Here is a 24,341-nt window from a genome sequence, read left to right as displayed (position 1 = left end):
TTTACTAAAATGAGAGTATTTAGAAGTGGAGATGTTGCCCATAGCAACCAATCAGATTCGACTTAGTATTTAACTTGCACCTTCTAGAAGATAATAGCTAGAATCAGATTGGTTGCTATGGGCAACATCTCCACTTCTAAAAAATCTCACTTTAGTAAATTTCCTGCTAAGAGTAGGGAGAGACAGTTTAATAGGATGTTGTGGGAAGAATAAGAGACAAGGATCAGAATTTCAACAGGAACAAGCTGAGCAGTGTAAATATTAAACAGATAACAGGGAATAAGAATATAGCTTATAGCTTAGTGAAGCAGAGGTGTAAAGACAGATGAGAGGAGAAAGTCAGGTACACAGATGCAGCATAGGATGAGTGAGGAAAAAGGAAAATAAGAGTCACTGTAGTAAAGAGGAGAATAAATGCACAGTGGAAAGAAAGTACTAAATAAAGATTGACAGGAAGGTGAACCTAACCTTAAGAAACAGAACATAGGCAGAGAATAAACTTACAGACAGAGAAATAATTCTAAGAATAATAATAAACAAGTACCACAGCAACCAGATGAAAATGGAAATAAGAGGGTAAGAGAGTGTCAGGATATTAGTACGGGAATAATATAAGGATATTAAGTTATTGAAAGGAAAGAAATTACTTAGAGTAAGCAAAGCTATAACACAGTAATGGGTCAATTTGTCTGAAATGAAGAAGTGATGCGGCAGACATTCATTATAGGGTTAAACTCTGGGGGAGAATCACAAAGCCAGGGATTTGGCAATGATCAATAATGAGCAAAGCTTTCGGAGGATACAGCAGTTTATAGAAAGTTAGGCCACTGAGCTACAAAGACAACATTCCTGTTTTGAGCCAAAGTACCACAAATTAGTGAAAGCACCACAGGAACAGCAGCATTAGAGGTCGCTGTTCAATTTGTGTTTCTTGGAGGATCCCTGAAGAATCAAGTTTATCACTCACTTCCAACTGGATCAGATAAGTTTCCATTTTGTAGGCCATTTTGTGTGAAACATAAGATTTTACATTTTCTATTCTTCCTGTAGTGTGACTGTGCAAAAAAGGGAATAGATGTTCAAATAACAATAGCAGATTTGCTTGTTGTTTCAATTTGTTATATTAGTTGAGAGGACTAGAGCCTAAAAGATTTGAGAACCCAAAGCATTGCCCTCAATTTGAGACTGTTGAAAGAGTTCTTATATATTATTCTGTTAGCAATTTATGCAATTAAATGTAAAGACAGCTAAGCTAGGTATACACTCTGCAATAATCAGGTCAATCAGTCGATTTTCACCTGCATACTACGATAATCTCAGAGTGTGTACACAGCATCCAGGCCAGACTAACATTCCAAAACATAACCAAACATTTTATTTTATTTTACTATTTATTATTATTATTATTATTATTATTATTATTATTATTATTATTATTATTATTATTATTGAAAAGGTCTTATCCCATTCTTCATGATGAAATTAAACATCTTCCTTTAAAGTTCCTTGGGTTGTGTCTATGTTGAGTATCTCAGCTCTCTCTGTGTTTTACCTCTGTGCATGTGACTGAGATGCACTGCACATGTGTCCTGATGTTTACTGCCAGGAGATGCAGATCAAATTGCATGAAGACCTATACAATTTCCGTGGCCATTTCTGGGTGGTACTTGGGGGGTGGCTAATACTCGTGAGCATGTTGCATCATTTTGGTGTCAGTGACTGTGTCTAAAGATGATATTGCACTGCCACCGGCTGCCATAGTCACTCAGACATTCTGCTCCTGCCATTGGCAGGTGCAATGTCTGACGGTGCACCGATAGTGCATCTTTGTATGTACATTGGGATTCTCAATAGGAAGGCCATCGGCTGAAGCATTACCATAAAGAAACAGAAGCAGCTGTGTCAAAAGTCACAGACACTATTGCATCCTTTCTAACATCTCTGGCTGTGGGTGGCAGTTGGGATGCCGACAGTCTAAATGCCGACCGTCGGCATCCCAACTGTCTAATCCCGGCAGGGGTCTAATGACAGGCATTGAAATCCCAACGCCTGTCATTTTAACTATGTTGGGAGCCCGACACCCGGCATACCAATCGAGGGTTAGCTGGGCGGGAGGGTTAGGTTAGGGGCTCCCGGGGGGGACTTAGGGTTAGGTAACCTACCCCGGGAGGGTTAGGGTTAGGCTAGGGGAAGGGGGGGTTAGAGTTAGACACCCCCGGGGAGAGGTTAGGGTTAGGCACCCACCCGGGAGACTTAGGTTTAGGCTGTGGGGAAGGGGGTGTTAGGTTTAGGTACTAACAGGGGGCGTTAGGGTTAGGCACTTGGGGGGGAGGTTAGGGTTAGGCACCCCTAAGGGAGGGTTAATGTTAGGGGGTGTTAGGTTAGTTAGTACTTACCTTTAAAGCTGCCAGGATCTTCACTGGTGCTGGTCTTCCGGCGTCGGGATTTCATACCGATCCCCTGGTTGTGATTGTTCTTTCTTGTTACAGTAATGATGGAATCTAAGGTATTGTCTTAGGATTTGTATATGACAATGCTTGCACAAGGAAAATCTATAGTATAAAACAAAAACTCTGTAAAGACTTCTTCCTAGCAGTTTCAACAGTCAGAAACATTGACAATGAATGGAAGTTTCTTGGAATATTAGGATCAGAAAAATTAAAAGAAAATTGGTTAGGTGTGCAAAACACTCAAATAACCACAGTGATTTCCATCGATGGGTACAAATCATTTATGGTTTCGCATTGATGGTTTCATGCCATCAATGTTAATTACCAGTAGCACCATTGATGGTTAACCCACCAATGGTCATTTCTACTGTAGGGAATTGCATCCATTATAATTGACAATTTATGGTTGAATAAAGTTCTGTTAGTTTAAGGGACTGGCTTTGCATGTGTTACCATGGTAACATCAGGTGAAGGTAGTGTCAGTGAGAGGAGGAATAGTGACAGTGACAGGAGAGCTGACAGAAAGTCAGAGAGAGCGCAAAAGGTTTTTCTGAGAAAGTGCTGAGAAAAAAACACAATAATAGACATCCTGAGTGAAATGGAAGTGGAAAACATAGAGAAGAAAAGAAGGGAGCTACATAGTGTATCAGTAATAAGATGATTGGAGGGAAATGCAAATAACTGACAGGAGAAGCTACAGTGTACAGAAACCAGCAGCTGTCCTCTGTCTGCAGTCAAATCTGAGCTGTCAATATTAGTTCTGGAGAGAAATTGTGTCTACTTTGATGAAGGGAATATAGGATAAATAGCTATTTCCAAGATTAAGTTTAGTAATATCCTACTAGTTAGATCACGATAGTAAAATATAAGGAAGGGCTGTTTGAGATAGATGTTAGTTCATAAGGAATTATAATTGTTATTAACTTAGGTTAATATCAGACATACACATTATTGTAAAGATTATAAAGAGATTATAGATCTGTGGTTGCTGCGGCCCTATTGTCTGAGTTGAAGAAAAGTATTGTCCATTTATATTATATTATTTTACATTACAACCTGAGCTAAGTAACCATAATGTATTCTAAGGTGGTTCATGAAGGATAAACTTTATTTTTATAAATAAACTGTGTAAGTATCATAACGTGTACTTGGGTAAACTTAAAAGGCCAGTCACGGCACATGCCCCTACACTACTATTCCGTTAGCAGCATGTTCACAAATAATAGTCCTACCACCCATGGAAAAATGATTTATGAATTATTAAAGCTGGTTCCCTTTCCCCACAGAACTTGGGAAATGTTTTATTTATACTGCTAGTGCAGTGTGATTTCTGTATATGGAATGATATTTTTCTAATGTCTGATGCCGAATGCATATTTCAAGTGTTCTCTTGCACAGCCTGTGATGTTACTTTGGCAAGGTTATTAATCAACAAAATAACAGTTTGTAAAGGAGGCCTAGTGGGGGAATTAACTCAAAAGTGTGCCACAGCTAAGTAGTTGCATACAGTAAATGAAGACAGAGCCACCAGATGGGGGCTTCAATGCCCCTTCATAGAGTATGTTACACTGGTGCATGCATGGAGCTATGGTTGTAGCATAGTGGTGGCCATGACTGTACTTCTGTATACTCATGGCCCCCTACTGAGGTCTCAGCCTGGGCATTTTGTATATGTCACCCCCCAGCACCCATGATTGGAGAGGTAAAAGCAGAGAATGGAGAGTTAAAACTAGGGGTGTGCACCGGCCACTTTTCATGTTTTGTGTTTTGGTTTTGGATCTGGATCTTTCTTCGTGTTTTGGATCTGGATTGGTTTTGCCAAAACCACCCTTCCGTGTTTTGGGTTCTGGGTTTTGTGTTTTGGATCTGTATTTTTTTGAAAAAAAGCATAAAAACAGCTAAAATCACAGAATTTGTAGGTTTTTCTGCTCCTATGCTATTATTAACCTCAATAACCTTAATTTCCACTCATTTCCAGTCTATTCTGAACACCTCACACCTCACAATAGTGTTTTTATGTCCAAAAGGTTGCACCGAGGTAGCTGGATGACTATGCTAAGCGACACGAGTGGGCGGCACAAACACGTGACCCATCTAGGCGTGAAACTGCAGTGGCAGACAGGATGGCAGTTTGAAAAACTAGGCCCCAAACAGTACATAATGCAAAGAAAAAAAAGAGGTGCAAGATGGAATTGTCCTTGGTCCCTCCCACCCACCCTTATGTTGTATAAACAGGACATGCACACTTTAACAAACCAATCATTTCAGCACCAGGGTCTGCCACACAACTGTGGCTGAAATGATTGGTTCGTTTGGGCCCCCACAAAACAAGCTGGCAATTTATCTGTCCCTGCACAAACTGGCTCTACGGAGGCAAGATGTCATCCTCATCCTCCTCATCCACCGATTCCTCACCCTCTTCAGTGTGTACATCCTCATCCTCACAGAGTATTAATTCGTCCCCGCTGGAACCACAGGTCCCTCTGTACGTTCTGGAGGCTGGTCTCCCTGGAAGAGTTGATAATTCATTTTATGAACATCATCTTCTCCACATTTTGTGGAAGCAACCTCCTACGCCTTTCGCTGACAAGGTTCCCGGCTGCACTAAACAATCTTTCGGAGTACACACTGGAGCGGGGGCAACTCAGGTAAAATAGAGCCAGTTTGAACAGGGACCTCCAAATTGCTTCTTTTCCTGCCAGTACAGGTACGGACTGTCTGACATGCCTACTTGGATGCTGTCACCGATGTAATCCTTTAACAGACAGACGCACGCTTGTCGCTGCTGCTTTGAGGATGCAAGTGCGGCTACAGCCCACACAATTCGCAAAGACAGAAAAAAAAAAGAATATTTTTATTGTTTGTGGAGCATACTTTGAGGGTTACACCACCCTTTAACAGACAGACGCACGCTTGTCGCTGCTGCTTTGAGGATGCAAGTGCGGCTACAGCCCACACAATTCAAAAAGACAGAAAAAAGAAGAAGAATATTTTTATTGTTTGTGTAGCACACTTTGAGGGTGTCACCACCCTTTAACAGACAGACGCACGCTTGTCGCTGCTGCTTTAAGGATGCAGGTGCGGCTACAGCCCACACATTTCAAAAAGACCGAAAAAAAAAGAACAATATTTTAATTGTTTGTGTAGCACACTTTGAGGGTGTCACCACCCTTTAACAGACAGACGCACGCTTGTCACTGCTGCTTTAAGGATGCAGGTGCGGCTACAGCCCACACAATTCACAAAGACAGAAAAAAGAAGAAGAATATTTTTATTGTTTGTGTAGCACACTTTGAGGGTGTCACCACCCTTTAACAGACAGATGCACGCTTGTCGCTGCTGCTTTGAGGACAGTATCATATGCAGTGACAGTAGACTTGTCAGAAATTGTTGGCACGTCCTTCAGTCCGGACCAGATGTCCAAACCAGCCCTTGACTTATGACACAGGCGCACGCTTGGCGCTGCTACTATGTTGATGCACGTGCGGCTACATCGCACACAAGTCACAAACACATTAAAAAAATAGTTTTTTATTTTTTGGAGCACTTTGAGGGTTACACCACCCTTTAACAGACAGACGCACGTTTGTCGCTGCTGCTTTGAGGATGCAAGTGCGGCTACAGCCCACACAATTCACAAAGACCGAAAAAAAAGAACAATATTTTTATTGTTTGTGTAGCACACTTTGAGGGTGTCACCACCCTTTAACAGACAGACGCACGCTTGTCGCTGCTGCTTTGAGGATGCAAGTGCGGCTACATCGCACACAAATCACAAACACATTAAAAAAAGTTTTTTATTTTTTGGAGCACTTTGAGAGTTACACCACCCTTTAACAGACAGACGCACGCTTGTCGCTGCTGCTTTGAGGATGCAAGTGTGGCTACAGCCCACACAATTCACAAAGACAGAAAAAAAAAGAACAATATTTTTATTGTTTGTGTAGCACACTTTGAGGGTGTCACCACCCTTTAACAGACAGATGCATGCTTGTCGCTGCTGCTTTGAGGATGCAAGTGCGGCTACATCGCACACAAATCACAAACACATTAAAAATATAGTTTTTTATTTTTTGGAGCACTTTGAGAGTTACACCACCCTTTAACAGACAGATGCACGCTTGTCGCTGCTGCTTTGAGGATGCAAGTGCGGCTACAGCCCACAAAATTCACAAAGACAGAAAAAAAAAGAACAATATTTTTATTGTTTGTGTAGCACACTTTGAGGGTGTCACCACCCTTTAACAGACAGATGCACGCTTGTCGCTGCTGCTTTAAGGGTGCAGGTGCGGCTACACCCCACACATTTCACAAAGACCGAAAAAAAAAGAACACTATATTTATTGTTTGTGTAGCACACTTTGAGGGTGTCACCACCCTTTAACAGATAGACGCACGCTTGTCGCTGCAGCTTTGAGGATGCAGGTGGAATCTAGACGGGATTTGGAACCGGGGACACACTACCTCCATCAATTGTCTAAATCCCACTGCACTAATGGCGGATACCAGACGCACGTCTAACACCAACATAGCAGTCAAGGCCTCAGTTATACGTTTTGCTTCAGGATGACTGCTGTCGTACTTCATCCTCATCGCTAGGGACTGTTGGAGGGTCAATTGTTTAGTAAAAGTAGTGATGTTCCTACTTCCTCTCTGGGATGATGAACAACTCCCAGCAGCAGCAATAGCACTAGGAGGAAGTGGTTCTTGATGTTTCTCTATTTTATTTTTATCGGAGAAAGTTTGGTCCTCCATTTATGTTATATTGATATATACGTGCGGCTAAAGCGCACACAAACACAGAAAATATTTTTTTATTTTTGCTGGAGAGTAGTGCACTTTGTGGGTTACACCACCCTTTAAGAAATGAGCCAGCCGGCTCTTTACTTATGGGACATAGGCGCACGCTTGGCGCTGCTCCTTTGTTGATGCACGTGCAGCCACAGTGCACACAAGTCACAAACACAGAAAATATATATTTTTTTGGTTTGGAGTGTACTTTGGGGGTTACAGCACCCTTTAACGGTCAAGCCAGCTGGCCCTTTACTTATGACACAGGCACACGCTTGGCACTACTTTGTTGATGCACGTGCGGCTACTGCGCACACAATTCACAAACACAGAAAATATTTTTTTTTTTGGTTTGGACTGGAGTGTACTTTCGGGGGTTACAGCACCCTTAACGGTCAAGCCAGCCGGCCCTTTACTTATGACACAGGCGCACGCTTGGCACTACTTTGTTGATGCACGTGCGGCTACTGCGCACACAATTCACAAACACAGAAAATAATTTTTTTTTTGGTTTGGACTGGAGTGTACTTTGGGGGTTACAGCACCCTTTAATGGTCAAGCCAGCTGGCCCTTTACTTATGACACAAGCGCACGCTTGGCACTACTTTGTTGATGCACGTGCGGCTACTGCGCACACAATTCACAAACACAGAAAATATTTTTTTTTTTGGTTTGGACTGGAGTGTACTTTCGGAGGTTACAGCACCCTTTAACGGTCAAGCCAGCCGGCCCTTTACTTATGACACAGGCGCACGCTTGGCACTACTTTGTTGATGCACGTGTGGCTACTGCGCACACAATTCACAAACACAGAAAATAATTTTTTTTTTGGTTTGGACTGGAGTGTACTTTCGGGGGTTACAGCACCCTTAACGGTCAAGCCAGCCGGCCCTTTACTTATGACACAGGCGCACGCTTGGCACTACTTTGTTGATGCACGTGCGGCTACTGCGCACACAATTCACAAACACAGAAAATATTTTTTTTTTGGTTTGGACTGGAGTGTACTTTGGGGGTTACAGCACCCTTTAATGGTCAAGCCAGCCGGCCCTTTACTTATGACACAAGCGCACGCTTGGCACTACTTTGTTGATGCACGTGCGGCTACTGCGCACACAATTCACAAACACAGAAAATAATTTTTTTTTTGGTTTGGACTGGAGTGTACTTTCGGGGGTTACAGCACCCTTAACGGTCAAGCCAGCCGGCCCTTTACTTATGACACAGGCGCACGCTTGGCACTACTTTGTTGATGCACGTGTGGCTACTGCGCACACAATTCACAAACACAGAAAATAATTTTTTTTTGGTTTGGACTGGAGTGTACTTTCGGGGGTTACAGCACCCTTTAACGGTCAAGCCAGCCGGCCTTTTACTTATGACACAGGCGCACGCTTGGCACTACTTTGTTGATGCACGTGCGGCTACTGCGCACACAATTCACAAACACAGAAAATAATTTTTTTTTTGGTTTGGACTGGAGTGTACTTTCGGGGGTTACAGCACCCTTAACGGTCAAGCCAGCCAGCCCTTTACTTATGACACAGGCGCACGCTTGGCACTACTTTGTTGATGCACGTGCGGCTACTGCGCACACAATTCACAAACACAGAAAATATATTATTTTTTTAGCACTTGGGGGGAGCACCCCTGATGGACAGAGCACCCCCTGGACAACACTACAGCACCCCTTTAGGACTGGGACACTGCACAGGACTTTGGAGTGGACACAGCCCCTATGGAGAACTGACTGCACAACACAGTCCAGCCAGCCCCTATGGACTTTGAAGTAGTGGACACAGCCCCTATTAACAACAGCAGCACAGCACAACACAGCCAGCCCCTATGGACTTTGAAGTAGTGGACAACAGCAGCACTACACTACACTACACTACACTACACTACACAGCCCTAACTCCCACCCTCCCTCTTCACTGTCCACAGCCGAGTGAGAAAATGGCGCCGACGCGGGTACCTTATATAGGATCCAAAACCCGCGAGACTCGGAAGGCGGGATGATGACGTTTTGCCTCGATTTCAGATCCGAGTCAGGCGGGAAAAGTCGAGCCTGACTCGGATCGGACTCAGATCGGGGGGGCTCGGGGGGGTTCGGATTTCAGAAATCCGAACCCGCTCACCCCTAGTTAAAACTAAGAATTGGTAAAATCAGTTTTTTAAACCCCATTTTTAAAGGCATACGAATAAACCATGATGCAATCATTAGTATGTTAACTGAGATGAAAGATATCCTGCTTACAAGAGCAAGGCTTTGTCTTACTGCCTGGCTGTAGGCACATTAACTACTCTTGAGTAGAAAGTCTTTGTCCCCAGTCAATTCTAGTTCTAAATTGTTCAATGCACTCTACCCATGTTGTTGTTGCGTGGGTGTACAGGTCTACCTTTTGCAGATAGGTAACAGCTCTTGTACAATTAATTTGAGTTACATGGCTACAATTCAGCATGTTCCCATAACCAATAAATTAAACTCACACTGTAATCCATTTACTGACTGTCCTGCAGTCTAACCTCCTACCTCAGATCTCTGCCCACTACCAAGCAGTCATGATGCAAAGTAAGTAGTCAGTATGAATTAGCCAGGGTAACCAATACAGAGTTGCTGCGGCAGCAATTCTCATTACCCAAAAACAGAAGCGACCTGGTGACTGTGATAACCTCCCACACTATGGTGGTGCACAGCTGATCCTTTTTTAATCACTTTCCATTACAAGTTAAGTAGCATGTCAGCATATTAAAAGTTACACTCAATAATATCCATTTTACACTGGGCTAAAACTCCCGAGTTATTGCATGTGAGTGCGCATCAACCCAGGATTTTGCCTAGTGTAAAAAGGACCTTTTTAAAAAACCCATATCAAGGCACCCGGTAATTCAAGCCAGGTAGCTAGCAATGTTTAACATGGGAGCTACCTGGCTTGAATGTCAGTGTGCACATGTGGTCGGGGGTGACCCTGGTTATGTGATCCGGCGCTCTGCCCACCCTGCCATAACTGCAGTTCCTGTGTCCTGAATGCCAGAGGACATGAGAGGTAAGCGCTGTCCAGCATGAAGTGAAGGGGAGCAGCCGCTACAGTGTGCATGCGGTGCCGGGAACACAGCAGTACTGGCCTCACGTGGAGGGGGGGTGAGGGTGGCAAATGTCTTAAAAGAAAATATTGCTTGACTGCAGTGGTGCTATTAGGGACCAAACACACACACATACTGTGTGAGCTCTCTCTCTCTCTCTCTATATATATATATATATATATATATGTGTGTGTGTGTGTATATGTCTATATATATATATATATATATATATATTATATATATATATACAATCAATAAGATCTGAGGGTGCTAGAAAGGTGCAGATATATAAATGTAGACCCAGTTTCTTAACTGTATGATTAGTTAATTAGTTCCTTGTTGTGGTGATCACATCTTTAATTGATTCTGGTTCCTGGAACCAGTGAGGGTGGAGTCTTCTTGTGTTAGTTCCAGGAATACACAATCAATGGATTAAATGAACCTTCCTGGAAATAGACCCTCTATCCAAAAAAATCTACCGAAAAATGGCCAAAAGGCCTCTTGTTAGTAAAATACCAATTTGTTTATTTTTGATAAAAAGTTTTTCAAAAATTTTAATTTGCTTACATCCAATAAAATGGTGACCAATACCCAACACCTATGTGGAGCAGATGTAACTTCACACCATCACCCCAAAGGGTGTGAGCTCTATAGTTGAAAACCTCACTGGTGGCGGATGGATTTTGGCACCAAGACAGACCCTATGCGTTTCGTCCCCAGCATGGGACTTCTTCAGGGGTATAATCAAAATTGGACAAATTACTCCACAGATTCATTCAGAGAACAATGGCCAAAAAAGTGGGCAAAAATACAGTGTGGCGGAATGAGACAATTGCTCCACAAATTGCTGAAAAGACTAAAGCTCCAAATGTAGCTTCAAATCCACATCAATTGTGTGCCCAGGAGAATCTTCCATCAGTAGTGGTGATATATATATATATATATATATATGTGTGTGCATATATATGTATGTATGGTTTGTGTGTATATATATATATATTATATATATATATATGTGTGTGTGTGTATATACAGTATATATATACATATATATATATATATATGGAGCAGTTATTTATATAGAACACACATTCTGCTGCACTTTACATATAATATTTGTCCATTTCCGTCTGACTCTACACCAGTGGAGCTTACAATCTATGGGCCTGATTCACTACGGATTGATATTGCAGCTGCAATTACACATGCAGATCTTCTTAGAAAATATGCTAATGAATGCAATCGCAGTGCCACTGCACTGCCGGGATAGAGACGACCACTACCTCATATCCATAATGAGTGATGCATTTTACAAATAACTTGTATGTATTTGAAAAAAAACCTAGGTTATGCAAGACCTGACATAGGTTCAGTGTAAATGGAGCTAAACTGGGAATATCCTGGGTCTATATGGCAGTGTAAACAGGGTCTGACCTGGGTTGGAACCATATCCCAAAACCCAGGTCAGACCCGGGACTTTGGTGTAAAAGCAGTATTAGTAATGCTTAAAATAAGCTATATTGAATAATATGATTATACATCCAATACAGTTATTGAAGAAGTTATAGCCAATTAAAACAGTACCTGAACAGTAGCTTTATAAATTATAATAACTGTCCAAAATATGTTATGTTTCTACAGGAATCCTGTATGTTTTAGCCTGGAGGCATTTGCTATGTTCTGAAGAAAAACAAAACAATACTGATAAATTTACAGTAGAAAAGAAAACAGTGTAACTCACAAACTCGCCTTTTGAAAGACAGCTCAACTCAGACCAAACATGTTTACATTATTAATAATATTATAATGCGATTAGCCTTGATCTGGGCAGAGAGAAATGTGTTTCTGTGCTTTATTGAAATTCTTTTGTTTATGGACAATGTAAAGTAATTAAACGCCCTTGGTTTGATTTTCACAAAGTCAACTAAATATGATAATATCATACTACATGTGTTATTATTATTTATTGATTATTCAATTTGCTGGGTTTTTTTACAAATTCAACAAAATAACTGTAGGTTTTTTCTTTATTCGCTTAATGAAGTCTGAACCATGATATAAAGGAGGTCATGAAGCCCCCTAAACTACTGGCTAGACATTGATGAAGTCTTAGGTGTTTGGATTGAACAAAATATGACTCAAAGTATGGATAAGAAAGCTCACCAGATGAAATTGTGCTGTCAATGTCCTGACACACCTTTGATTCCTTAGATGTCAAAAATCTTTATTTTTTTTTACCATCCCTGCAGGGGGAAGTAAGATGGACTTATTTATTTATTTTTAAAAGGTAGAAGGTGCTAGATGAATGTTAAGTAGAATCTGATTGGTTGCTATGGGCAACATCTCCACTTCTAAAAATTTGAACTTTAGTAAATATACCCCTATATCTTTATTCCTAATATCACATCCACTAACTGGTCCATTTATACAGACATTTACCTGTCCTTAATAGATCTCTACTTTATACTTTAAATTAACTCTACTTTTAATTTAATGTTGTTTACAATGAATAAATCAAATACGTATTTTATCAGTGAGCTTATCCCTGGATTTTCAATTACTAACAGCTAGTACCTGACTATTTCTATAGACCAATGGCTATTTTCTAGTTTTTTAGTGTTAGGGTCCACAGTTTGATTCTCTGTCTAACACAAATTATGTTATATATTGTTCACTCTGTTAGGTGACATCTGCTTTAGTGTATTTTAATTAATATTTTGCATTGCCTACCGCTGATTACTTACCTTGTTTCTTGAACTGTATCTCTATCATTACATATCAGTGAAATCCAGTCTGCATTATCAATTCCTGGCTTTGTCTGACCTCTACACTTTGGTGTTCTCTCATTAACCTGTGGCTTGACCTTCTATTGCATCTCACCGCTTCTCAATTATCTTTACCATTTACTGCAGGCATAGCTTACTAACAAGTTACAGACGATACAAAATAATTGGCAAACAGTAGTAATCCATGGTGAGTTTAACCCCAGATGTATTTCAGGCAACAATTAAGAGAAATGGTTTGCCTTAATTTCCATAGGATCCAAATATTGCTAACAAAACCATTTACTAACCTGCAATATACTGTATGCTGAGTTGCTGTAGTTGGAATATGATGTTAGTAAATATAAATAAAATAAATAATTCAGAAATATTAGTCCCTTAGTGTAGCGCTCTAGTCCTGGGTTTCCCCTAGTATATGGTTTATTAGGTGGTTATATCTTGCAGTCCATTAGCACATTATTGAAGCAGTTTTAATTTAAATGATAACCAGTTTAAATCCAGTTGGGATGAGAGCAAATTAACATCTTTTTACTGCAAAGAGGGGCAGATTATTCTATTAAAAATACATAAATATTCTGTATTTTTTTTCTTAGATGTATGTTTTATTATTCCTAGTCTCTGCATATTGTTATCCCAATATTAATAGTGACCCATTCTTTATTTTTGCATACCTGTGGTTATGCCAGTTTCATGAAAACAGATTTCTGCATGATAAACTACAGCATTTAATATATTGACATTCAAAACAAATTGTATGAACTCCCAAGTCATTTTATTATATCTACTCTGGCAATAAGAAAAGTAATTTTTTAGCAGTATAGAATACATTACAACTTATTTCAATGCACACATTCTTCCTAGTATAACCACAATCTGAGATCCTACCTTTCCCATCATGGAGCATCTGAAGAAAGTAATTCAGTTAAACTTCAACTTTTCTGGGAGGAAGGACTCTCTGCAATACCTAGAGGTTCATACTGTATAGCTCATACATATCACCAACTTTATAAGGTCAATTGCCCTCCCTTGTTTAAGTTGATCAAGCAAGATTTGATACATTGGAGGAAGCACTTCATCTCCTGGGTGTGTTTTATTAATGTTCTAAAGATCAATGTTCTCCCCAAACTGCTTTATTTTTTAAGATGCTCCCAATCACAATGCCCTATTATTTACTCCATTCTGTTCAATCCTTATATTGTAATTATGTGTGGAATGATAAAAAGCCTGGCATACATAAGGTGATTTTGCTAAAAGACCATCAGTAGGTGGTTTCCTTCTAAACTATAATGCCTGTTGTTTAAGTCAGTTGGTGGCTTGGCACTCTCTGCATCATGCTAAATGATGGGTGGACCTGGAGGGAGATTTAGCAGGTAAGTATTTTATGTCTTATCTGTCCTGGCTTTTATATAAACATCAGTCTTAGGTCATCCTTCTGGTCCCTACGGCTGCTCTTACGTTTTCCAATTGGGACAATCTTAATAAAAAGCTAGGCCTCTTTGAAAATCTTTCCCCTCAGACTCCTTTATTAAACCACACAGTCCACACAGTCAGTCGCTGTCCATGGCATCTGCTTGGGTCACTGCAGGCTTAACCTGTTTCCAGTATATAGTAGCTAAATTTGCCCCGCAGTTGTTTGCTAACATTTGGAAGCAGCATTGTATTCCCCACTTTTTTATTAATACCTACAAATTCTACACTTTGTACACTCTTCATTGGCTTATATACCCTCTCGTAACCACTCTTAATTCAAACAGGCCCAATGATAAAGACACCATTTCCATCTTTATACTGACCTTGAAAGACACATCTTTATTTTCCAATGAATTGGCATGGGAGTTCTACTTGGGTTCTTCCCTGTGTGATGATTCATGGGATAATATGAGCTAATGTGTCTAAATGTTCTATTACAGTAGCATAGCTAGTAGGTAGAACTTTTATAAAGTGCTCACCAAATGGTATTTAGTCCCTGAGAGCCATCACCAGATATACCATGGCATATTGGACCGGTGTTGAAAACACTGCACACAAACTGGTATGCTCTTCCACATTTGGTGGTCCTGCCCAAAAAACTACCCTAGATTGGAACATGTTCCAGTTGCTTATCACCTTTGTGATGGTCATTATCTCACCTCTTTTACCTGTCAATCTGCTCCTTTTTTCATTCTCACCAGACAGAAAAGCACTCTAACAAGATAATTATCCTTGTGCTGGTAAGTACTAATTGTCTTGTAATTGGAAAAGATCTCATGCTCCTGCTCATCAGGAACTTTTGATTAGGATCTGGCTTGTAGCTATAATGGAATATATAAATAGCCTTTACAGCAATACAGTGGACACAGGGCCTGATTCAGACCCACTCACGAGCGCACAGGGGGGGTCAATGGTGGGCCATTGCGCACACGAGGCATGTGCAACCGTGCATACGCGAGCCCCGGAGCAAGTGAGAACTCACTTGCTCTGGGGCTTGCTACACCCAGCTGTCGATGTTGATCGGCAGCTTGCCCTGTTTTGTAGGCGGCGAGTGGGGGTGGCTGCACAAACAGAGGTATTCCCGAAGGAATGCCTGCCATTTGTGGGCAGCCCTACTGACATCACTAGTGCTGTCAGTAGTGGACTTCCTGCTCTATTATTATTATTTTTACAGGGTCTCCTCGCAAGCCCGATGGTCGTGATAATTGCAACCATCACCAGGCCACACGCAGCTGTGCGAGCGGCCTGGAGGCCGATCAATGAAAAAAAAGGGATGCCCTGATTCAGAGCAATTCTGAATTAGGCCCACAGTTCATTCTATTTAGTCCCCATGCTACTCATATCACAATCCAATATCATGGGATTGTGCAAACTGTATGGTGTACAAATCTGTTAAAAGCCTAAGAGTGTTTATTTATCCCAGCATGACCTGAATGAGAGGTCTGTGTTCCAGAACACCTTATCTACTACTTACAAAGCACAAAGGAATTGTGTCACTGCCCTACAAATGTGACAAATCTTGTGAAGTCAATGACTGGCTTACATTCCTCAGAGAGAAAAGTTTATATGACTTTGCATATCACTAAATCCAAAATATTTCCTGACCAGATGGATAATACACTTCACATATCATTATGACAAGAGGTATATGGTAAATCTTAGGCCCTGCTAACCTGATAGGGAGAACCTGTTCAATTGGGAACAAAAAAAAAGTTTGAAGTCTATAAAAGCAACGCAACCCAGCATTCAGTGTCCATTTCCGGGGAGAAGCCTTAGGCTGATATGTAACAAACTAATTTGCTGTGATCTCTTGTACAACAGATTTTTGGCCTCATTTTATGTGTCCTAAAACTCTGTGTTATTCCTTTTTATTTCTGAAATTATTTGCATGTTAATATGTATATCATTTTATTAATAATTATTTGTAACTAAGCCTTGAAAACATTTTTTGTAGCATATTCTTTGTGATTCTTATTGAACTTTTGAGACCTATGCAACATACCTGTGTGTAATTGAAGGTGAAATATTAATAATTTGCTCAGCAAATGCAAATGAGCCTGTTATTCCCTTTCCTGCTGGCAGTGTGATTTTGGGAAGCGATCGAGGTGCACTGTTGTCATGACCAGCTGGTTTGGATTGCTGTATCTGACTGTCAGCCTGGATTTGTGTCATCTTCCATTGATATCCTCCCCCTGCCAACTCCTTGCTTCACCTATGGTCCACTGCCCCTTTTTCCTAAAGCACACAACTCTATGAAAATGTATATATTTATGTTTTTCTTTTTCTAAACAATTATCTTGATTCTATAGAGCGACACGGCCCATTGCTTTCACCGCCTTATGTTTTATTGATGCTTTCTACATATGCATTTCTCTTACGGTTAGGGATGAAGTCTTGTACAATCTGAGGTTTAGTTTTCCTTTCCTCATTTTTGATGTTCAGATAATTGATATATCCTGTTATCTATTCCACATATACCGGTTTTATACCTTTGAATATTTTTGTCATCTACTGTTGATATTTGTTCTCGATTTTATATTTTGCAAAAACCAATAAATAAAATAAATTTATTAAAATATGTATTTACATGATTTTACATTTACATATTGAACGCCTTGTTATATGACATTATTTGCAGATGTGAGATTGATGGATACAGTTTAATCAATGTGTTATTTTGTTTGTTTTATTTAGAATGTGTGACACAGGTGAGGGGCTATTTACATTTCAGACAAGAGAAGGAGAGATGATTTATCAAAAAGTCCATTCTGCTACATTGGCAATAGCTGAACAGCATGAAAGGCTAATGTTAGAACTGGAAAAGAAAGCAAGAGTAAGTATATTCTTTATATAAATTAACTGTTAAAATATGAATTATGTTCCATATTTACTTAATACTGATTACTAGTTAGTTTTTGAAACATTGACTTATTATATAAGAGACTAGGATGCAGTGTTGATGTTGGATGCAGTGTAGTGATATTTTGCCACTGCACATCAAAGCCGAACTGCGCATGTATGGCGATGGATTAGCGTTTGGGGTTGCAGAGTGGATTTATTTGCAAAGTAAGTGATAGGTAGTCAGCATTTGGGGTAGGTAGTAGGGGGTGGTTACAAAAATGCAGGTGTGTCAGGACCATTTTCTGGGCATGCTCTAGTAAGGCTCTGCAAATTAGTTTGCATCTGGAGAGGCCCTGGTTTCTTAGGAGAGCCGCTCAGCTTGAGGCAGCATTGGCTTACTCAGTAGTTAGATGTGCAACCAATGTGCGACTGATGATTCCGAGTTGTTGCTTTGAATGTGAGTGGCGCATGTCAGACTCTGGAGATGGGCATCTCAGTGCACAACACTGCGGTTAAGACATTAGCATATTTTCACAAGTTCATTGTATACGGAATCGCAGTCATAATGGGATTTGCACCCGTCACTGAATCAGGCCCTAAGTGATCTATAAATGGTCTCTCATAGTATAATTTTATCATGTCATGATATAAAAATATATACATATGGCTTAAATATAAATTCCTTCTACTTTATACCATGCTGACAGGATATCCAATGGAGGATGCATTGTATGAAATCTATTTGGCTGAATATCTCCTCAATTACGCACCACAAGGCTGCTCCCAATTGGACACATTTCTGGGTAGAGAATAATGCTCAGAGAGGTAGTGAATAGTAAACCTAGTTTATTTTAAGCATAATACAATCCACCACCTTTATAACAAGTGGTCTCAGCAGACATACAGAAGGTACATACAAGTAACCAGATATTGTGCTGAGTACTATCCTAAACAGCTTTTTTCGTTCTCCTAGACTCTTAATTATAGTCAGGGCAATACAGTATCTATGTACAGCCATCTGCTTACTCGTGGCAGGGTAATACTAGTTGGCTAAGCTTACAGACTGATAAAGGTGCCTTTGCCGCTGGATTCACATGACACCCACTGTTTCTTCTAGTACCTCAGAAAAAAATGTACTGTTGGCTGATACTGTACCAATTGCAGAATCATCCTCTTTGTATACCCATGGACTTACCCACCTCTTGTCTTCTTAGGTACTGCTATCAGGCTCTACAGGGAAGGGACATGATTGACTGAACTTATATAAGGTAGATTGCTGGACAGTTAGTTCTGGGAAACAATTATATAAACATAAGGGACAATGATCAGATAGTATAGGAAATGACTTTACTAAAACACAAGTTTAAACACTGATTATTTCTTCTCCCCTCCTAACTGGAAACCCCTCTCCCTGAACACATTTTTACATTCAAAATCACTGTGACAAGTCAGAGCTATAACCCAGGGAGGATTGCACCTTTACTAACAGTGACTTTTACCCACCTATTGCCACATATGCAAAATGTAATTTAAAATATATCAAGTTATAGAGGACTTAAAATGTTTACATCTTGTAAGTAGGACTTGTTATTGTCACTACATTTAAATGAACACCCCATAAAACAAAAATGTTTTCAACCTTTGGCTTGAAAAAAGTAAAGCAGTAAGTAACAGTCCAGTTGTAGAATATTTTATTCCAATCCACACTAATGTTAGCTCAGGATCCTGGTGGTCAGAATCCCAACACCGACATCCCTACAAGGTTAGGGTATGACACCTGCAGGTAAGTATCCTAACCTTAACTCTAAACCTAATTCCCCCTCCCCGCAGCCTAAACCTACCCCACTCCTCCCCGCAGCCTAAACCTAACCCACCCTTCCCCGCAGCCTAAACCTAACCCACCCCTCCGCACAGCCTAAACCTAACCCACCCTTCTCTGCAGCCTAAACCTAACCCACCCATTCCCGCAGCCTAAACCAAACCCTCCCCCTACAGGTTAACCGTAGCCCTCCCCCTAGTTCCTAACACCTAACCCTCCCCCAACCCCAATACTTACCATCAGGGAGCAAGCGCCGGGATTCTGACAGGTGTCAGGATTCCGGGCTGGCATTTGGAGCACCGACATCTCGACAGCCGGGATACAAACTACGTCCCCCTCACAGAGCTGGGTTCATACATTTAATCTGTCATGTGAACTACAGCTAACAGACAACAGTAAGGTAAATTAAGTGTTTGATCCCAATTGCAGGCATATCTATGGGGGACCCTAAATAAGCCGCACCTGCTGTGTCTCAATTGGTATTATCTATGGTCTGAAATTCACAAAAGCTGGTATCAAGTTCTGCGGCACTATCTGTATGAAGTTTGTGTATTCTCTACATGTTTGAATGGGCTTTCTCCAGGTGGTGGTTTTGGACAAGAATGGATACTGGCAGTGGTGGCTAAAACCTATAACTCCTGGGGGGTCTGCTACTCTGCACTCTGAAATGTGCAGCCAGCTTGTTCACATGCAAGGGACCACGCACAGGTGCACAATTGACAAGCAGCCCAGGCTTCTAGGGACTGCATCAGCTTCAGCCCTTAGAAGCCAGATAGCAGGGTGGTAGCTTCCCATTGGAAGTGCTCTCTCTGCTAATTGCAGTCTGGACTGGCAGTCCCAGGGAGAGAAAACACCTTGTGTGAACTATATAGTGTGATGGTAAATTGGATAGAATAGTTTCTAGAAGTAAAGAAGATGTCTCAAAAATGTGTTAATCTTGCCTAGTTTCAAGGCTTGGGGCAAGTGGAAAGTCTTGCAAAAGGAGGGAATGTATTCCACAGACATCCTCCCTCATACTACAAGACTGTCTGCAGTTGATACAAGTCCAGTAGCCAGAAATGCGGGCAAATAACGAATGTGGATGAGAGGTGCAGATCTAAGTGGGGTCAACTTGAGATATTTTGAGAAAGGGGAAAAAATGTATTTCAGTGCAGTTTAATTAACAGCTTTGTATTTTTTGGAATTTTTTTCTATTTAATTTGGTAAAATGAAGACAGCTTGTAGGACAGAGTGGAGCAGGACTAATAGAACATTTTACAAGTAAAGGTGTGCAAGGTGAGAAGGGATTTGCATTAGTCAGTGCTGGCAGTGAGTGAGTGTACAGTATTACATTTAAAGCATTGTTTAATGTGAGATATGTGCATATTCTGGTCAAGATGTCAAGGATGAACCTACAGTAGGCAGTACACTTGAGAAGTACGGTTAATGTACAGGTTGTCCAAAGATGTAGAGATATCAGGTAAGCAGGTTCTAATCATTGCAAACTGGTGGGAGCATTAGCAACTCTGTTTTTGAAAGTTGGAATTAGAGGGCATTTAATTTTGAATAACAAAGAGGCATTCAGTAACACATACTAATATAGATGGTGTCAGATCTTGGGGTATCATCAGCATGGAAGTGATACTGACACCCAAAGCAGCCTATTAGATTACCAAGAGAAATAGAATAGGTAGAGAAAAGCAGAGGACCTAGCAGCCTTGTGGTACTCCAACTGATAGAAGAATCAGAAAGGAGGCAGATCCAGAGACAAAAACATAGAAGGGGCGAGTGTGAGAACCAAAATAGGGCTGTGTCTTGAAGATGTAGGGAATGTAGTGATTGTAGGAGAAGTGGTAAACAGCATCTAATGCAGCAGAGAGACCTAGAAGAATTAGAAGTGAGTAATGGTCTTTAGATTTAGCAGTGTTCAAATCATTGACCACAATAGCTAGTGTAGACTATGTGGAGTGAAATGCAAGCCTGAATGAAGAGGGTCCAATTGGTTAGAATAGGAGTCATTAAAGCATGCTTCAATAATGATGGAATGAAAAAAGGGGAGAGAGAGAATATTTACAGACATGAAGATTGCAATCAACTAATATGTGTGGGGTAGGCTCAAGAGGTAAAGTAGCAGAGTGGGAAGAGAAGAAGAGGGTGCATACTTCTTCATTTGTCAACACTTTGGACAACACTTTTGTTTAGTATGCCCCTTGAAATTGTGGTGGCTGCTGAGTGGAAAGAGAAGCCGTAGCCACTTAATCAAGGGTTATTCCTAGAATTAAATAAAATTTGAGACTGACAGATAAAGACATGAGACTGTAGAAATTGGGGATAAACATTGTTGCAGTGAGGCATTAAAATGTTTTTAAACAGTTGTAAAACATGTTCTCATAATACCTTTGTTGATAAGGAATTTCACAGAAGCAACAAGTTTAGTAGTTTTCATTGTGGTGTCAATTTTAAGATCATCCACAGCCGAGAGTAACAAAGATAATAAAGAATAACACTTGCTCATACACTATGTTTGAACAATATAATATTTACAACTTAAAACCTTCATTTCTCGTTCTCCTCTGCCAACAATACATAATATTTCACCCTTAAGCCTCATGTTTTATATGTCCCTATATCCCTTTGGTAATTAGAATATTTTTCAGCAGTGGGAACTTTTTCCCACATCATTTCTTTTGCAATTCTGCTCTGTCAATATCATGAACACTTCTTTCAAGATTTTAATAAAGGTTACAAAAATGTATATGCACAACATGAATCCTATAAATCTCAACTATGACAGCACAAGTGGTAAAATTCATTTGATTTAGAACAAATTTTCCTTGGATGCTACCAATTTTTTTTGTTGGAAAACTGTAATGTTGAATTAATATTTTCTTTGAATACCTCTCAACATTACAATTTTTGGGTACATGTCTGGTGCATGTAAAGAGCAAGGCTGCCCCGAAGCTTTTCATATTTCCAAATACACTCTTTGATACCACATTCATTGGGCAGAACAGTAAGGAGTAGAGATGTGCGTGGACAAAACCACCCTCAAATGTTATGCTATTGGTAAAACCAGCCAAAATTGTTTTAGATCGGTTTGGTTTTGGATTTCTTAAAAAAAAATTATAAAAACAGCTACTGTAAAATCATGTAACTTGACTCTGTTTTTGTTCCTATAGTATTATTAACATCAATAACATTAATTTCCTGACATCATAAGGGAGGAACTTACATGCAATTGAAAACACGCAAAATTCGGTTTATAGATACAACATCTGACTTGCGGGAAGACCCAAGCTGGGATTTGGTTTTACTCAGAACCTCAAAATTGATCCGAATAAGGACTTGGTTCTATTCAGAAACTGAAAAGTGATCCGAGTCAGGTCTTCGTTTGACTCAGAACCCCAAAGTTTGGGTTTGTTAGGTTTTCAGCAGAACCAAACTTCTCATCTTTAGAAATATGTGGGATATAACTCCCAACATTCTGAACAATTAGGAAAAACATTGTATCTGTTGGGAAAGATGGAAGGTTCCTAGGTTTTAGGCAGTTGGTATCTCAACCACTACATTGCAGAGCTACTGTAGAAATGTTGTGTGTCAGCTGTGCCAGGCTGATCCTAATGTTGGACAACATATCAGTGCTTGTCTGCAAAATAACTGGTGCTGTCAGCATTTTTGATAAACAGACAGTGTTAGTAAGTGAGCCACGAAGCAAAGCAACAACACAGTGCTCACTTATTAACTTCACACTGTTTTTCCCTGTTCTGGAAAAGCTTAAGAAATGGCACTGTAGTGAGATGAACATTAACTATAGAAAACACAATTTCCTGGGGGCATTGCTATTTGCCTTAAGATTTGCTCTGGGCAGTAGAACTGTTCAACATAAGTTTCTAGGAAGTTATGGCTGCAGTCAAGCATTTGGAGCACCCAGAGAATGCTTCCGGTGGCATTGCATCTGTGATTCTGGCTGCAGGGTGCCCCTCCAGGCACCAAGCTAGCAAGATACAAGGGCCATGGGAGGTTGCTGGTGCCATCCACAGAGTGCTGTGCTCTGTGTGGCCGCACTGCTCGCCCATAGCTAGTTGTGGCCCTGATATGTTCCTTCGAGATGATGGTGGTGTGGTGCAATCTCACACAGTTACACTCTGTAGGTAGGTGATGTTTCAGCTTTGGGCATTCAAAGCTTTGAATTTCATCAGGGACAAAAATTATCACACAATCCCTAAGAATTGGGACACTCTTAAATTACACAGGTTCTGGAGTAGCTCCAGACAAAATTGGCATTTTGCCAAAAACCTTTGTGAAATTTACAAAAGTATCCTTTTAACCTCACAGTTTGTGCAAGTGTCAAACTTTATGACTCATGCAAATTCATATTAAATCTGGTGTTAGTCCTTTTTAAAATTACCATATATAGTAGTCAGCCCTCTGTTTGTATGCAAGGGCGTATCTAGGACTTTGTGGGCCACATAGCAAGATCTTAAAAGCCCCCCAGAATTAAAACAAAACACATACATTTGCCCCCTCACAGTGTCCATTCATGTTATGCCACACAGAGCCCATTCAGGTTATGCCACACAGTAGTATCCCTTATACACATTATGCCATGTAATAGAAGTGCCCCTTATACATTATGCCACACAATAATGCCCCTTACACTACACAGTAATGCCCTTGACAGATTATGCCACTTAGTAGTAGTGCCCCATATAAAACTTTTATCCACACAATAGTAGTGCTCTTACACATTCAGCTAAACAGTAGTGCCCCTTATAACATTATGCCACTCAGTAATACCCATTACACATTATGCCTCCAGCAACTCACCTCTCCATGTCCCTCCAGCAGCCTCTTGCCTCCTCCTGTGTGCCATCAGCATCATACAGGTGTGGATTGGTGCCGGACCACCAGATACTTACAGCGGGCATAGGTAGCAGCATACATGGACAGACAGCACTGGTGCAATTTGACTTTGGTGCCATTCGTGAGCCAATCAGCACTTGTGGACCAGCAGCCAATTAGGACCTGCCATTGCAGATTGGCTGCCGGTCTGCAAGCTCTGATTGCCTTGTGACTGGCACTGCTGTCTCTGCATGTCTGCCTGTAGGTGCACCAGCTGCAATC

At 40.7% G+C, this 24,341-nt stretch overlaps 1 protein-coding gene across 1 annotated transcript in view; it reads left to right on the top strand.

Moving 5' to 3' along the window:
- The window catches only part of DOK6 (docking protein 6), a 355,747-nt gene that overhangs the window by 146,599 nt on the left and 184,807 nt on the right, over window positions 1–24,341 (top strand). Inside the window, exon 6 of the mRNA XM_088475936.1 lies at window positions 17,273–17,411. Coding sequence (XP_088332062.1) covers window positions 17,273–17,411 — 139 coding nt within the window. The remainder of the gene's footprint in view (window positions 1–17,272; window positions 17,412–24,341) is intronic.

Source organism: Taudactylus pleione, unplaced genomic scaffold, assembly GCF_031769625.1.
Source record: "Taudactylus pleione unplaced genomic scaffold, aTauple2 ptg000179l, whole genome shotgun sequence".
Taxonomy (NCBI): Eukaryota; Metazoa; Chordata; class Amphibia; order Anura; family Myobatrachidae; genus Taudactylus; species Taudactylus pleione.
Note: the sequence above shows the minus strand (reverse complement) of the source record. Positions and strands in the feature narration are given on the sequence as shown.